The sequence below is a fragment of the Dermacentor andersoni genome, chromosome 11, assembly GCF_023375885.2.
Source record: "Dermacentor andersoni chromosome 11, qqDerAnde1_hic_scaffold, whole genome shotgun sequence".
NCBI lineage: Eukaryota > Metazoa > Arthropoda > Arachnida > Ixodida > Ixodidae > Dermacentor > Dermacentor andersoni.
Genome location: NC_092824.1, coordinates 49,645,229 through 49,662,271, shown reverse-complemented (window position 1 = coordinate 49,662,271; position 17,043 = coordinate 49,645,229). Strand labels below are relative to the sequence as shown.

At 46.8% G+C, this 17,043-nt stretch overlaps 1 protein-coding gene across 1 annotated transcript; it reads left to right on the top strand.

Moving 5' to 3' along the window:
* Positions 1–2,242: 2,242 nt before the first annotated feature.
* Positions 2,243–10,597, top strand: LOC140213982 (uncharacterized). Its single transcript, XM_072285186.1, has 3 exons — positions 2,243–3,654; positions 3,862–5,787; positions 10,577–10,597. The coding sequence occupies exons 2-3, from the start codon at positions 4,774–4,776 to the stop codon at positions 10,595–10,597; spliced, it is 1,035 nt and encodes a 344-aa protein (XP_072141287.1). The 5' UTR covers positions 2,243–3,654; positions 3,862–4,773.
* The last annotated feature ends 6,446 nt before the right edge of the window (positions 10,598–17,043 follow it).

Below are 17,043 nucleotides of genomic sequence, written 5' to 3'. Positions count from 1 at the left end.
CATGTCCGGCCCATGCCCATTTCTTTTTCTTGATTTCAACTAAGATGTCGTTTACCCGCGTTTGTTGCCTCACCCAATCTGCTCTTTTCTTATCCCTTAACGTTACACCCATCATTCTTCTTTCCATAGCTCGTTGCGTCGTTCTCAATTTCAGCAGAACCCTTTTCGTAAGCCTCCAGGTTTCTGCCCCATATGTGAGTACTGGTAGCACACAGCTGTTGTACACTTTCCTTTTGAGGGATAGTGGCAACCTACTGTTCATGATTTGAGAATGCCTGCCAAACGCACCCCAACCCATTCTTATTCTTCTGGTTATTTCAGTCTCATGATCCGGATCCGTGGTCACTACTTGCCCTAAGTAGATGTATTCCCTTACGACTTCCAGTGTTTCGCTACCTATCGTAAACTGCTGTTCTCTTCCGAGACTGTTAAACAGTACTTTAGTTTTCTGCAGATTAATTTTCAGACCCACCCTTCTGCTTTGCCTCTCCAGGTCAGTGAGCATGCATTGCAATTGGTCTCCTGAGTTACTAAGCAAGGCAATATCATCAGCGAATCGCAAGTTGCTAAGGTATTCTCCATCAACTTTTATCCCCAATTCTTCCCACTCCAGGCCTCTGAATACCTCCTGTAAACATGCTGTGAATAGCATTGGAGATATCGTATCTCCCTGTCTGACGCCTTTCTTTATAGGGATTTTGTTGCTTTCTTTGTGGAGGACTACGGTGACTGTGGAGCCGCTATAGATATCTTCCAGTATATTTACATATGGCTCATCTACACCCTGATTCCGTAATGCCTCCATGACTGCTGAGGTTTCGACTGAATCAAACGCTTTCTCGTAATCAATGAAAGCTATATATAAGGGTTGGTTATATTCTGCACATTTCTCTATCACTTGATTGATAGTGTGAATATGGTCTATTGTTGAGTAGCCTTTACGGAATCCTGCCTGGTCCTTTGGTTGACAGAAGTCTAAGGTGTTCCTGATTCTATTTGCGATTACCTTAGTAAATACTTTGTAGGCAACGGACAGTAAGCTGATCGGTCTATAGTTTTTCAAGTCTTTGGCGTCCCCTTTCTTATGGATTAGGATTATGTTAGCGTTCTTCCAAGATTCCGGTACGCTCGAGGTTATGAGGCATTGCGTATACAGGGTGGCCAGTTTCTCTAGAACAATCTGACCACCATCCTTCAACAAATCTGCTGTTGCCTGATCCTCCCCAGCTGCCTTCCCCCTTTGCATAGCTCCTAAGGCTTTCTTTACTTCTTCTGGCGTTACCTGTGGGATTTCGAATTCCTCTAGGCTATTCTCTCTTCCACTATCGTCGTGGGTGCCACTGGTACTGTATAAATCTCTATAGAACTCCTCAGCCACTTGAACTATCTCGTTCATATTAGTAACGATATTGCCGGCTTTGTCTCTTAACGCACACATCTGATTCTTGCCTATTCCTAGTTTCTTCTTCACTGTTTTTAGGCTTCCTCCGTTCCTGAGAGCCTGTTCAATTCTATCCATATTATAGTTCCTGATGTCCGCTGTCTTACGCTTGTTGATTAACTTAGAAAGTTCTGCCAGTTCTATTCTAGCTGTAGGATTAGAGGCTTTCATACATTGGCGTTTCTTGATCAGATCTTTTGTCTCCTGCGATAGCTTACTGGTTTCCTGTCTAACGGCGTTACCTCCGACTTCTATTGCGCACTCCTTAATGATGCCCATGAGATTGTCGTTCATTGCTTCAACACTAAGGTCCTCTTCCTGAGTTAAAGCCGAATACCTGTTCTGTAGTTTGATCCGGAATTCCTCTAGTTTCCCTCTTACCGCTAACTCATTGATTGGCTTCTTGTGTACCAGTTTCTTTCGTTCCCTCCTCAAGTCTAGGCTAATTCGAGTTCTTACCATCCTGTGGTCACTGCAGCGTACCTTGCCGAGCACGTCTACATCTTGAATGATGCCAGGGTTCGCGCAGAGTATGAAGTCGATTTCATTTCTAGTCTCACCATTCGGGCTCCTCCACGTCCACTTTCGGCTAACCCGCTTGCGGAAAAAGGTATTCATTATACGCATATTATTCTGTTCTGCAAACTCTACTAATAATTCTCCTCTGCTATTCCTAGAGCCTATGCCATATTCCCCCACTGACTTGTCTCCAGCCTGCTTCTTGCCTACCCTGGCATTGAAGTCGCCCATTAGTATAGTGTATTTTGTTTTGACTTTACCCATCGCCGATTCTACGTCTTCATAAAAGCTTTCGACTTCCTGGTCATCATGACTAGATGTAGGAGCGTAGACCTGTACAACCTTCATTTTGTACCTCTTATTAAGTTTCACAACAAGACATGCCACCCTCTCGTTAATGCTATAGAATTCCTGTATGTTACCAGCTATTTCCTAATTAATCAGGAATCCGACTCCTAGTTCTCGTCTCTCCGCTAAGCCCCGGTAACACAGTACATGCCCGCTTTTTAGCACTGTATATGCTTCTTTTGTCCTCCTAACCTCGCTGAGCCCTATTATATCCCATTTACTACCCTCTAATTCCTCCAATAACACTGCTAGACTCGCCTCACTAGATAGCGTTCTAACGTTAAACGTTGCCAGGTTCAGATTCCAATGGCGGCCTGTCCGGAGCCAGGTATTCTTAGCACCCTCTGCAGCGTCACAGATCTGACCGCCGCCGTGGTCAGTTGTTTCGCGGCTGCTGGGGACTGAGGGCCGGGGTTCGATTGTTGTATTCATATAGGAGGTTGTGGCCAAGTACTGCACCAGGGTGGCCAATCCTGCTCTGGTGAGAGAGTGCGTTACCGGTTCTGGTCACCGGGATCAGGCCGCACTCCAGGCCTGTTTGTGCAATTTTCTCAACACACGGTTTTTTTTTTTTTTTTGTATTTTCCGGTGGAGAATAGCGCGGCACCGGGATTTGAATCACGGTCCTCTTGCACTGGAGACGGATACTCTACCGTCCCCGTAGGAGTTAAATTAAAAATTAATTTATGGGGTTTTACGTGACAAAACGCCTTTCTGTATATGCACGCCGTAGTGGAGGACTTCGAAAATTTCGACCACCTGGGGTTCTTTAACGTGCACCTAATTCTAAGTACACGGGTGTTTTCGCATTTCGCCCCCATCGAAATGCGGCCGCCGTGGTCGGGGTCCGATCCCGCGACCTCGTGCTCAGCAGTCTAACACCATAACCACTGAGCAACCACGGCGGGTCCCGCAGGAGTTGTACGCCTCATTTAACCTACAGTGGTGCCCTACTTGGTCAGTCAAGGTGGACCAATCTGAGCTCGGTTATACCGCATGAATGGCACTCGGCTGGAGAACCTGGTATTTATGACCTGCACATGTGAGTGTGAGGCCATACATATTTGAAGATATATATCTCTTTTTTTTTTTTTTTTAGGAGGGTTCTCGTACAGTGATAAAATAAAGGAAAAGACATTAAAAGAAAGAAAAAAAAAAGAAAGAAAAAGGGGCGGAAAAAAAAAAGGAACATAACAGGTGATTTGAACTCGTGACCCTTCGATGTTGCCCGGAAAGAAAGCTCAGTCGGTTGGTTCGTCAGGCCCCAGGCTACTTTCAAGCGCCACAGCTCCTGCTCCGAGCCTCACACTTACGTGGAAAGAGACTCATGTTGTCCGCGGTAGTCGGTAGTCGCACACGACAAACTGCCTTAAAATATTTAGACTTGAGGGAAAGCTTCGTTAGCAAACGATAGCACGGCAATCAGCACTCGAATATAATTATAACCCTAATACTAATTGTAAATATTCATCTCATCTATGGGATCTAATGCGCGCGCTGTTGCTTTGTCTCTGCGTGTAGTAGTTGAGAGAGCCAGTTTAAGGGCGGAGTAGTTGGAAGGCATACTTTATAGGAAAAATGGCCGCTCAAGGAGAAGAGCGAACTCGAGCGGCTTTAGAGGCTAGGAAAACTGCCTTAAAATATTTAGACTTGAGGGAAAGCTTCGTTAACAAACTATAACACGGCAATCAGCACTCGAATACGACGAGAGAAATTACTGAGACGTGGAAAATTGCCTTGAAAAAAAATCTGGTTTGCTAGACAAATGCTTGTATGTATTGAACCTCTTAAAAGATGAGGGGTGAAATATGCGCTCACCGAGAGGGCATCTTCAGCACGAGACATCCCCAAGGCACCTTACAGAGATGTGGAGAGCTTCGCGGCCGGAACGAAGCTCCCTCTCCGCCGGCCAAGAGCGGGAAACGCGCTTTCCGATCGCTCAAGGTTGCGCGGACAAAGCATAATTCTAGCGTCTAGGAAAAGCTTAACCAGGTGCGATGGCGGCACGCATGGCGTGGGAAGCTAGCCGCCAGAATAACTATACCAAGGACTGCTGCTGATGAGGGCGAAATACCTTCGTGTAATTATAATAACCCTAATAGGACTACTTTCGAAAAAAAAAAAAAAAGGAAACGGCCCAGAGGGCTATACTACGAGAGCTATGACTGATAGTTTTCTATATATTGTGGGAATTTATAAGCTATTCTTTGTCATCTGTACACGATCATCATCATATGGGGTTTATATGGGGTTCTTCTTCATCATCGCTTGTGGGGCTGGCTCTCGAGTGTGCTCCGTGCTGTGGGCGTGGTCGGTTCGCCTAATCTGGTGACGCGGAATAAAAGCCGTGATTACTGCTGCGTCACAAGTGGTGGAGTGTGCTCTTCGGTCCCCCGTCCTCTGACTCCCCGCTCAACCTCCTGGAGCTTCGATCGGGTCGCCGATAGTGCCAGCTGTCCGCCAACATGTCGCAGGACGAGCCAACAGGCACTTCTACTACCACCATCTCGGCCTCGACTACCCCAGCCTCTCCGTATTGGGTTGTCAGTGGGCACCAGCGTGATCCCCATCTGTTTGCTGGACTTCGCGGTGAAGACGTCGAGGATTGGCTGGACGACTATGACCGAGTGAGTTCGGCTAACCGTTGGGACGATGCGTCCAAGCTACGTCACGTCGCCTTTTATCTGACAGGCGTAGCGAAGACTTGGTTTTTCAACCATGAGGTTGATTTCACGAACTGGGGCGCTTTCAAACAGCAGCTCCGCCAAATCTTCGGTACACCGGCTGTTCGTTCTGCCCTCGCAAAAAAGACGCTCGACACTCGCAAGCAACAACCCGGTGAATCTTATACGTCGTACATCGAGGATGTGCTTGCTCTTTGTCGACGCGTGAACACGGCCATGACCGAATCAGACAGGGTTCGCCACATCCTCAAAGGCATCGGAGCTATTGCTTTCAATGCTTTAGCCATCCAGAACCCCGCTACCGTCGCTGATATCGTCGCTACTTGCCAGCGCCTTGACGAACTCGAATCAGTACGGTTGCAGCCGGACACCACTGCAAACACTAGCGCCGACGACCCTACGTTACGAGCAATGATACGCGCAATAATTCGAGAAGAGCTCCAGTATCTTGGCTTAGCAGCAGGACCTATGCCTTCTCATGCCTCCGATACCAATCTGCGAGATGTCATCAAGGAGGAATTGGCATCCATGGCTGGTGCAGCGTACACGGACCCTCTAACACCTAGGGCCCCATCGACGTACGCACAAGTAGCCGCAGCTACTCCAGTCATCGTCCCACCGATGCCTCCAAAACCAACACCGGCTCACATCGCTTCCATGACTACCAGCGCACCTACCCAAACCAGCTATCCGCAGTGGCGTCCTCCTCGTCCCATCTGCTACTACTGCGGCTATCGTGGCCACATTGCGCGTTTTTGCCGCAAGCGCCAGCAAGACGAGCGTCGCGGATATGACGTATACGAACGGGATGACTTTTCGCCCGGAGCTACTTTCCAACGTCTAGGGAGCTTCCATGACCAACGCCGTCCTTATGGTCCACCGCGCGGACGCTCTCCATCGCCTACTGCAGCATCCGACACAGCTTACCGTCCTGCGAGACGCCGCTCGCCGTCACCCCTTCGCCGCTCTACGTCCCCACTGAGACCTGCTTCTCAATTCGCCGAGCGTCGTCCGGAAAACTGAATTATGCAGCTTTTGGAGGAAAAGCTGCATCGAACGACAGGACAGAAATTCCTCCATCGCGTCCGTGCAATGTGATATTGGTTGTAGTAGAAGGTGTACAAGTAGAAGCTTTAATAGACACTGGTGCTAGTGTTTCCGTCATTCACAGTGATTTGTGTTCGCGACTTAGGAAAGTTACGACCCCCTATGATGGACCTACGCTACTCGCTGCTCAAGGGGCCTCCATTCGACCTATCGCTATGTGCACAGCTCGTATTTCCATCGATGGACTTCTACATCACGTACAATTTGCAGTGCTAAGTTCGTGTGCCCAGCAGCTCATATTGGGATGGGATTTTCTTTCTACGGCCTCCGCCTCCATCTGCTGTGGACAACGTGTTCTCCACATGAGCGACACGACCTATTCACTTCATGCAGATGACACACCCCTTCACTTCGTTGCTGCAGAAGATACCGCGCTACCTCCTCGCCATCAAAGCATTGTTACTATCACGTCTGATGTGATTGACTGCGGCGACGTGTTCGTCTTACCATCTGCACGCTGTCTTGCAAGAGGGATAGCCTTTGCATCAGGGCTCGTTAGGTTTGATCATGGCGCTGCACGTCTCTACGCTACAAACCCGACATCCGAAAAGATTCTCATCCCTAAAGGCACTACATTGGCTTGCGCCACTGCATCAGAGTCGATATCTGTTATTTCCTTTAAACCAGCTTCCTCTGAAGGTCCTTGTACCGGACGGGCCGCATCTCCTTCAGCTCTTGCAGCTGCCATCAGTTCCGACCTGACAGCTTCGCAGTCACAACAATTGCTTGCTTTGCTCCGAAAACATGAAGCTTCCTTTGACGCGCATTCATCTTCGTTGGGAAAGACTTCGATTACGACGCATCGGATAGAGACAGATGGTACATCCATCGTGCGCCGTAGACCATATCGCGTATCGCTAGCCCAGAGGAAAGTCATTGACGAGAACGTCACCGACATGCTCCAACGAAACATAATACGCCCCTCTGCTAGCCCTTGGTCTTCCCCCGTTGTTTTGGTTCGCAAAAAAGACGGCTCTGTTCGATTTTGTGTCGACTACCGAGCACTTAACAAGATCACACGCAAGGATGTATACCCTATGCCGCGAATAGACGATGCCTTGGATTCCCTGCAGGGTGCCGAGTACTTCTCCAGCATCGATCTGCGTTCCGGCTACTGGCAGATACCTATGCATGAGGACGATAAGGAGAAAACAGCGTTTTCAACACCCGATGGGCTCTACGAGTTTAATGTCATGCCATTCGGCCTTTGCAATGCGCCCGCAACGTTCGAGCGCATGATGGACACCGTTCTTCGTGGCCTAAAGTGGAAGACTTGCCTATGCTATCTCGACGATATCGTTGTTTTCTCGTCAACCTTCTCTCAGCACCTGCAACGTCTGGATGAAGTTCTCACGTGCCTTGCCAACGCTGGACTTCAGCTAAACACTAAGAAATGCCATTTTGCGAGCAAGACAATCAAAGTTCTAGGTCACATTGTGAGCAAAGATGGCATTCGTCCTGATCCTGACAAGGTTTCCGCAGTTCAGCACTTCCCTCGTCGCGAAAAGACCAAAGATTTGCGTAGTTTCTTAGGCCTCGCTTCCTATTTTCGGCGATTCATACGGGGCTTCGCCTCAATAGCGTCACCTCTGCACAAATTACTGGGTTCTAATGTTCCCTTTGTGTGGTCTCCCGAATGTGAATCTGCGTTCACCCATCTGAAGCGCGCTCTCACATCTGAACCAGTACTACGCCATTTTGATGAAGCTGCTCCTACCCTCCTGCATACGGATGCTAGTGGTCACGGAATTGGTGGCATTCTCCTACAGCGAGACGACACTTTAGGTGAGAGGGTCGTCGCATACGCAAGTCGCGTTCTGACAAACGCCGAAAAGAATTACACCATCACGGAGCAGGAATGTCTAGCTATCATTTGGTCTGTGCAGAAGTTTCGACCTTATCTTCACGGCCACCACTTTACGATCGTTACAGACCATCATGCATTATGCTGGCTTTCGACGCTGAAGAACTTGTCTGGACGACTTGGTCGGTGGATTCTTCGTTTGCAAGAATACGACTTTACCATTACCTACAAGTGCGGAAAAAAACACCAAGATGCAGACGCACTTTCTCGCTGTCCGCTTCCTACGACACCATGCAATGGAGCTCCAACTACCATCCGTGACAAGCTTTCGCTCGATCCCTCCTCAGATGCTTTCTTGTTGGCCGCTGTCGACGAGATGCCTCCACACGACAACAAATCCTTCCAATTTCATCAACTTGCCGACTCTTACTGTCGGCGCATCATCGACCACCTTCAAGGAGCTTCGCGCCCGCCTAACGCCCGCCTTCGTCGGCAGCTGACGCAATTTAAGATTGACAACCGCGTCCTATACCGTCATGTCTATCACCCTGACGGTCAACGCTGGGTTCCTGTTCTGCCACGCTCTCTACGTGCTTATGTCCTGCGGGCTTCTCACGACGACATGACTGCTGGTCACCTTGGTTTCCAGAAAACCTATGACCGCATCAAAGGGCGCTTCTACTGGCCTGGATTGTCCGCCAGTGTAGCGAGGTATGTCGCTTCCTGCGCTCTATGTCAGCGTCGAAAGCTCCCTACATCAGCTCCAAGCGGACAACTGCAACCGCTTCCTTGTCCGTCGCAACCATTTGAGGTCGTTGGAGTTGACCTATATGGCCCACTTCCTGTGACTCTCACCGGTAAACGATGGATTGTGACAGCCGTTGATCACTTGACACGCTACGCCGAAACAACTTGTGTGAGTTCTGCCTCAGCCTCTGAAGTTGCTGCATTCATACTTCAATCCTTAATACTGCGTCACGGTGCTCCTCGCGTCCTTCTGAGCGACCGTGGAAAAGCATTCCTCTCGCAACTACTAGACGAAGTACTCAGAGCCTCCGGAACCACCCACAAGACTACCTCCAGTTACCATCCGCAAAGCAACGGCCTCACAGAGCGATTTCATCGCACGCTGTCAGACATGTTAGCCATGTACATTGACCCGGATCACAGAAACTGGGACGCAATTTTACCATTCGTGACCTTTGCATATAATACCGCCGTTCAACGCACGACCGGTTACTCGCCATTCTACCTTGTCTATGGTCGTTCGCCCTCTTCCTGTCTTGACGTCTCTTTCTTCGCGCCAACTGTCCATCAATGTCCTTCCTCCTGCGAAGAATATGTGTCCCGCATTCTGCGTTGTCGCCAGCTCGCCCGCATCAACACCGAAGCACGGCAACAGGACCGCAAGCAGCATTACGACGCCTCTCATCGCGTCGTGTGCTTCCGCCCTGGCGAGGAAGTGCTACTCCGGACACCAGTTCGTACTCCTGGCTTGTGTGACAAGTTTCAGCTTCGGTTCATCGGCCCCTACAAAGTCTTGGAGCAGACTTCTCCAGTGAACTATCGCGTGGAACCAGTTATTGTTCCAAATGACCGCCGCTGCCGCGCCGCTGAGATTGTTCACGTTTCCCGTATGAAGCCTTTCACGAGACGTTCACCGCCCCTTTGAATTGCGGCCAGGATGGCCGCTCTCGCGCGAGGGGACATTAGTGTGGGAATTTATAAGCTATTCTTTGTCATCTGTACACGATCATCATCATATGGGGTTTATATGGGGTTCTTCTTCATCATCGCTTGTGGGGCTGGCTCTCGAGTGTGCTCCGTGCTGTGGGCGTGGTCGGTTCGCCTAATCTGGTGACGCGGAATAAAAGCCGTGATTACTGCTGCGTCACAATATATATATATATATATTCATCTCATCTATGGAATCGCATGCGCGCGCTGTTTCTTTGTCTCTGCGTGTAGTACAGTTAAGAGAGCCAGTTTAAGGGCGGAGAAGAAGAAAGAAGAGAAAAGCAAAAAAACTGCAGCGCCGTGGTTTTAAAGCGCACCCGTGGTAGAGAAACGGAATGCGATATAAGCGTGCGTAGCCATGATACGCACACGACAAACTGCCTTAAAATATTTAGACTTGAGGGAAAGCTTCGTTAGCAAACGATAGCACGGCAATCAGCACTCGAATATAATTATAACCCTAATACTAATTGTAAATACTCATCTCATCTATGGGATCTAATGCGCGCGCTGTTGCTTTGTCTCTGCGTGTAGTAGTTGAGAGAGCCAGTTTAAGGGCGGAGTAGTTGGAAGGCATACTTTATAGGAAAAATGGCCGCTCAAGGAGAAGAGCGAACTCGAGCGGCTTTAGAGGCTAGGAAAACTGCCTTAAAATATTTAGACTTGAGGGAAAGCTTCGTTAACAAACTATAACACGGCAATCAGCACTCGAATACGACGAGAGAAATTACTGAGACGTGGAAAATTGCCTTGAAAAAAAATCTGGTTTGCTAGACAAATGCTTGTATGTATTGAACCTCTTAAAAGATGAGGGGTGAAATATGCGCTCACCGAGAGGGCATCTTCAGCACGAGACATCCCCAAGGCACCTTACAGAGATCCCCAAGGCACCTTACACCTTACAGTCTGACAGGTCTGCGTCTGCCTGCCTGTCAGACGCTGATCACAAAATCCTAAATGCGCAACTCGGGAAAGAATGAAGGAAAAAATGAAAGCAAGACAAAAAAATATCAGCAAGGGGGAAAAAGAAAGCAAGCAGTACACGCGCGAACAGGAGTCGCGAGCACAGAAATATTGTGGGCCTCCAACCCCGGTACAGTGTAAAATAATTTACGCCCTTAAAGGTGATAAAGCATGTAAATTTGTACATAACTTACACCCTTAGGGTCTGAGTTATATAAATCCCACCCTAAGAGTGTGAGTTATAGTCACATTTAGACCATTTGTTTTCTTTAGTTTGAAGAATGTAAATGATTTTACAGTGTAGCCTGAGTACATTTGGGACAGCCGCCCATCACACAGAAAGAAAAGGGTGGGTGGGGGAGGACACTAATTATTTTACGTATTAACAACAGGGCCGTATATACAATGCTCAGCAGACAAATTGGCCAATGTCACTCACCGTCATGACTCGAGCGCGAATCTTTAGGCGCTATAGGAGTTCGGCGGCTAATTAAAACAGACAACAAAAATCTCATTTTAGGTAGAGTAGGGGCCGTAATAGGTGTTATAATTGGTCCCACACCGTCGCTTGCCTTCTGAATTTAATATTCGTTGCCGGTTTTCATGGTAAGAAACCTGAAGTATAGCGTTCCACTTGTGGGATGGCTGCCTTATTGTGCACGCAATCGATTCCCAGCAGGGCTCTGTTGGGCACACGAGATGCCGCTTCTTTTCATTTTTGTCAAGCTGCACGCTGCAACAAATGTGTTTAATACATCTGTTCTGACAAAGTGAGCCGGCATAGCGCATGTTCAATAGCCATAATTTCCTGCTTACAATCCTATCAAGCGGAGCAAGCGCTATAAGAACACAAAATACGCCAAGAAAGCCGCTAAGCGGTTAATGGGAAAAGCTAAAACTCATACCTATGGATTGAAGTCAACAAATGTTCCAGTAAGAAAAGAAGCGTTGAGTACTGTACATTTAGAAAAAATGTTTTTCATGGTTATGTCACAGCCTGTATCACATGATTATAATCTCTAGGTTTTGGTGGTCAACACGTTACCTCTTGTCACTGAATGAACTCGTCCAATGGATGAAAAGCAAGTGCTCAATATAGACACAGATGAACTGCGCGTTTTTTTTTTATTTCCGTATTTTTGTGGGCATGCATCACGCTCTCTGGGATTCTGGAGTGTCCCGCTGTGGGAACCTCGGAGATTTATTTGAACAGGAAAGAAAGGACATGCTTCTCGTTTAACACGTACAGAATGCCATATCGCGCAAACTTGTTCGACAGCTGCATGCGATCCACGTGGTATGCATTAAAGTTGTATTATGGTGCGGTATAGCTGCGTCACACAACTCGTGAACTACCCACAAGAACTGTTCCGTAAGCGTTTTCTTCTTCTCTATCACTGGTTTATACATCGCAAATATGTTCTTCATTATTATTTTTTCATTAATACAGCGGGGCGAGCGGAACAGCTCACCGCTTTGCAGGTGAACCGCCTATGCTTGAATTCTTTGCATACAACCACAAAAGAGCGGAATCGCTGAAGAAGGGTACACCGTGTAATGTGCAGTCCACAGTGGCTCCAGCGAATTTCGTGCGCTTTCGCCTAAAATACCCACACGCAGTGTGATCGGCAGTCAGTGTGCACTCTTTCCAATTTACAGCCAACAGTGTGCATCTCTCTCGAATTTCTGCGCATTTCTCTCTCAAATCGCCGCCTGCAATTTGACACGGAGTTGCGCGCCCACTGCTCAAGGAACAGATTTATCTTGTTTTTTTTTCTGTGCCATTGGCTAACCAGGGCCAGGCAGATGGTAAGAGATCCTAAAAAGATCGATAAGCGTTGCAACCTAAGTCTTTCTTTGCTAGGTCATATTGCCACGTGCGTTATCAATAGCAGTCTGCAGCAGCGTTACCGTTCTTACGATCGGCCTACGGGGCCCGGCGATCATCGGAGAAGCGACCTCCGAAGCCTTCCCAGCCGCTGCGACGACTCGCTTTGTAAGAACAACAATGCGCCGCTTCAACAGCCCGACGGTGCCGGCATGTCTAGTGACGGTCGGCGGACCGAGTATTGTTAGTTGATTCGCCGTCGCCTTCATGGTTGGCTTGGAGCAAGAGAACTCCTGGAACAGGGTTTTTTGTGGTGCGATCTCATGGGCCCCAGAAGTCGTCACAGTCAATGGACAGACGCGGCGGCTACTGACTGCGGGGTCAGCTCTGGGATAAAGAGGCGCCTGCTCGGGTCAAGACCCCTTTCTGTAAGAACCCTCTCATCTCGGTGTGTTCAGTGAAACCAAAGTGCGGAAGTGAGTGTGTGAACCCTCCCCCTCAAAGGCGGGTCGACCAGGGTGACTTTGGACGCTCCCATTGGTCGAAGGTTGAATGGCTGTTTTCCCTCACCTAGGGATCTAGGGAGGACAGAGTGTTTTTAAGCAGCCGTTGTCGGCTCTTCAGTGTGCATTCTCTTTCAGTCATGCTAGACTGATGAAATATAACTTTCTCCAACCTTCATGTAGATAGGGTAATTAAATCCCATATTCCTCGTTGTCGATGAGAACAAGCCGTTCCCTTCAACAACGTCCTTAGCGCGGATGAGTCGGACGACGGCATGGGCCAGCTACCATCTATTTCATGCCCGACCCCAACTCTTACACCGTTAGGTCTTGTAGGAAGAAGAATATGCTTTTGAAACAAAATGAGCCCCCCCCCCCCCCCCTAGAGAAAAGGCATTTACAGGCGCAAAAAGCCAAAGTATGCATGTATGAACACAAAGTGCTGTAATAGGCATTTTTCGGTAATGTAAAGTCAGTGCTAAGCCATTTTCTTAAACCATAATTCAGTTAACTTCACTTCAGCTGCTCGCGTGTTATAGGCGGTTTACGGCAGCATAGGACGCTGCGATACAAGCAAGGTCTAAGTGCCTTGTAAATAAAATCCGCCATTTGCAAAACAATTTATACTTCGACAGTATTCTTATTCGATTGAGTAAGAGGAAAGTACAAAATAATTTCACACCGTTGTGTATGTCATGAATCCAGCTAGCTTGTTCCGTCATATATCGGAAAAGCCGAACGCATTTATATGTTTTTCAGGACGGTTATTTTCGTTTCACATTTAGTGGCATATTAAGCAGCGGCATATTTTCTTTCAGCACACCTCTCTGAACATCGTATTGGGCGTTCTACAAAAGTGACAGTGTGCGAAAAGAAACTGGAGCGTTCCAAGTCACCGCGGATACGCGCAAGGTGCAACAGTTTCTTTTTGGCCTCAGTCCTTGTGTGGTGAAGGTCAGTCATGCTCTTGTTAAATCGAATCATTCTTCACAAGTAAAAGCCGATATCTTTAAATGGACTTGAACTTTCTAATGCACAAATGTTTCCAGGTCTTCAGAAGTGTGGAATACCATGTTCCACACTTCTTAGTACTACAGCATAGCTAGTCACCTAGAGATAGATATCCTCAAAGAACCGGCATTGAGCGAAAATTCAGCACTGTAATGAATTGGAAATATGTAGCTTCGTTTAATTGGAAAACTTTTTTTAATGAACATTAAGTGCTCCGAAAACTATGTTCCCATTCCATTCCATCTACATTCCGGAATGTCGGGCTCCCATCGCATTTCAATTCATTCTGCCCGACCGGTGTCATTTTTACATTCCCACTTGTTTCTTGGTGTTTTAATGTATGGAATCATTCCAAAATCATTCCAACTCCGGAGTTGCTACTCTGCGACTCTGATGGACAGTTACGGTGCGATCTACAGTAATTTTCTTTCTTTTCTTCGTTATACAGGGTGTTTTAGCGAACACTTTCAAAAGTTTTTAAAGGTTGCCTGTAGCAGATAGCTCAATTTTAGTTTATGAGCCGGTCTACTCTAGGCGATGGACACTACTTGCACAAAATATTAAAATACAAAATCGACTAATTAACAAGACTTACTAATTAACCTTCTAGCTAATTATCGTACGACTCATATTGCAATCTACAAATTCTAGCAGTAGACTTTGCAAGCGGATCCACTTGGAACGAATTCTCAGGACGTCACCAATATCGACATATAAATTCCCGAACTTTGCGGAGAAATGTATTGGTGTTCCACTTGTGTGCTTCAGTGCATGAAACGACGCCTTGTTAACAAATTAATTGGAACACTAATGCATTTCTTCGCAAAGTTCGGGAATTTATATCTCGAAACTGGTGTCATCTGGAAAATTCGGTCCAAGTGGATCCGCCTTGCGAACTCCCCGGCTAGAATTTGTAAATTGCAATATGGGCCATAATATAATTATTTAAAAACTTAATTAGCCCATTTTTATTAATTAGTCGATTTTGCATCTCATTTTTTTTTGCAAGTATTGTCCGCCGCTTATGATATCTAATTATGATAATTATGATATCTGCCACAGGCAACCTTTAAAGATTTTTGAATGTGTTCGCTGAAACACCCTGTATTTGAAATTGATAACCAAGTACTACTACTACTACTACTACTACTACTACTACTACTACTACTACTACTACTACTACTACCTTCTTCTCATATCCCTACGTAGCTGCGGAATTGTTTCTCCTGCAGACATAATGGTTGTGCAGTGCAGCAGCACATACAGGAGCTCCGTAACCGGCGGGGGACACTGGGTTCTCTTGCACGCGAAAACTGCCCCCTCCCCTCCCCCTCTGCGCCAACCTTGAGGGTCGACTGAATCCGGCGTACTCTCTCTACTACAGTCAATTACCCCTTGGCTTCACAATGACCAAAACGTTTCTGTAGGCGAAATGAGCCGTTTCCCAAATTGGCTGGTTTTCCCAAACATGGTGGGAAAACCAGCCAAAGTTACTTGGTCATGTGCAGCGCCGAGCTGCAGAGGAAAAAATAAACTGATCGCTTCCGCCATGCCGCTATATCCACACGACCAACACAGCTCGTCGCCTGTGTACGCTAGACGGCTCAGCATCCGTGTAAGAAATAACGAGCACAAGTTAGCAGCCGACTCTCAAAAAGTAACCTGAATATTTTGTTGGTACTTGATGAAACAAGTAACTGAAGCGCTAAATAGACAAAGAAGCTCGCAAGTGCGACAAAAAGTTGTACACGCCGCGGCTGCCCTAATAAGAAGCTTCGTTTATTTTTTGCTGCGCAATAAAAAAAATCAATAGACTATTCTTATTCCTTCATTGACAAATCGAAGGTTGGCAACTGGCTTCAGAAAAATATAATCGAAACCATGGAAAGTAGAAAATATACACTAGGTTCGTTTTTAGACGTTCAGAAGGCATATGATTCTACACATTTCGACTTATTACTCAAGAAATCATCAAGATACGGAGTGCGGGATACTGCATTAGACTTTCTTAATAGTTATTTGCATGATCGATATAGGTTGGTCAAAACTAATGACGCTCTGTCGATGCTTGCGAAGCTAAAACAAGGAGTGCCACGGGGATCTATACCGGGTCCATTATTATTTCTTATTTATATCAATGATATTGTTGAGAGAGATAGTTCCGCTCAAAATATAATGTATGCAGATGGCACTAATATCTCTTCTCTTCAGATAATCTACTGACACTACAGTGTTCTGTAAATACCTACCTTGTACACCTGTCTAACTGGTTAAGAAGAAATAGATTACGCTTAAATGTCTCGAAAACAACACGTCATAGTTCGTCCTGTCAATAAACCTGTCCATAACAAACTTAGTGTAAAATATAAGGACACTTTAATAAATCAACTTCAAGAGCAGGAGTTTCTCGGGAATTCGGTTTCACGAAGACCTGAGCTGGTCTGTGCAGATAAGGAACTTAAGTATGAAACTGTAGCCCGTACAGTTGGATGCCTGTACAAGATCATCATCAATATCATCATCATCATCATCATCATCATCATCATCATCGTCAGCCTGGTTATGTCCACTGCAGGGCAAAGGCCTCTCCCATACTTCTCCAACTACCCCGGTCATGTACTAATTGTGGCCGTGTTGTCCCTGCAAACTTCTTAATCTCATCCGCCCACCTAACTTTCTGCCGCCCTCTGCTACGCTTTCCTTCCCTTGGAATCCATTCCGTAACTCTTAATGACCATCGGTTATCTTCCCTCCTCATTACGTGTCCTGCCCATGCCCATTTCTTTTTTCTTGATTTCAACTAAGACGTCATTAACTCGCGTTTGTTCCCTCACCCAATCTGCTCTTTTCTTATCCCTTAACGTTATACCAATCATTCTTCTTTCCATAGCTCGTTGCGTCGTCCTCAATTTACAAGATATCTGACCTCATACCTCTCTAAAAAGGAATATTTATTTGTTTTCCCCTCTTTTGCTCCAAGTTAACATATGGTTTATTGGTGTGGGGGACCACTACGCAAAACAATTACAATAAACTCACTACCTTACAAAAAAAAAATTTTGCGCTGTTTTGAATCTTTTTATGGAAACGTACAGGAT

What these genes read in the sequence shown, in the direction of transcription:
- LOC140213982 (XM_072285186.1), top strand. Translation starts at nt 4,774, where the DNA reads ATGTCGCAGGACGAGCCAACAGGCACTTCTACTACCACCATCTCGGCC. An exon ending in ACGAGCGTCGCGGATATGAC is followed by an intron (nt 5,788 to 10,576) that starts GTATACGAACGG and finishes CCTGCCTGTCAG; the next exon opens with ACGCTGATCACAAAATCCTA.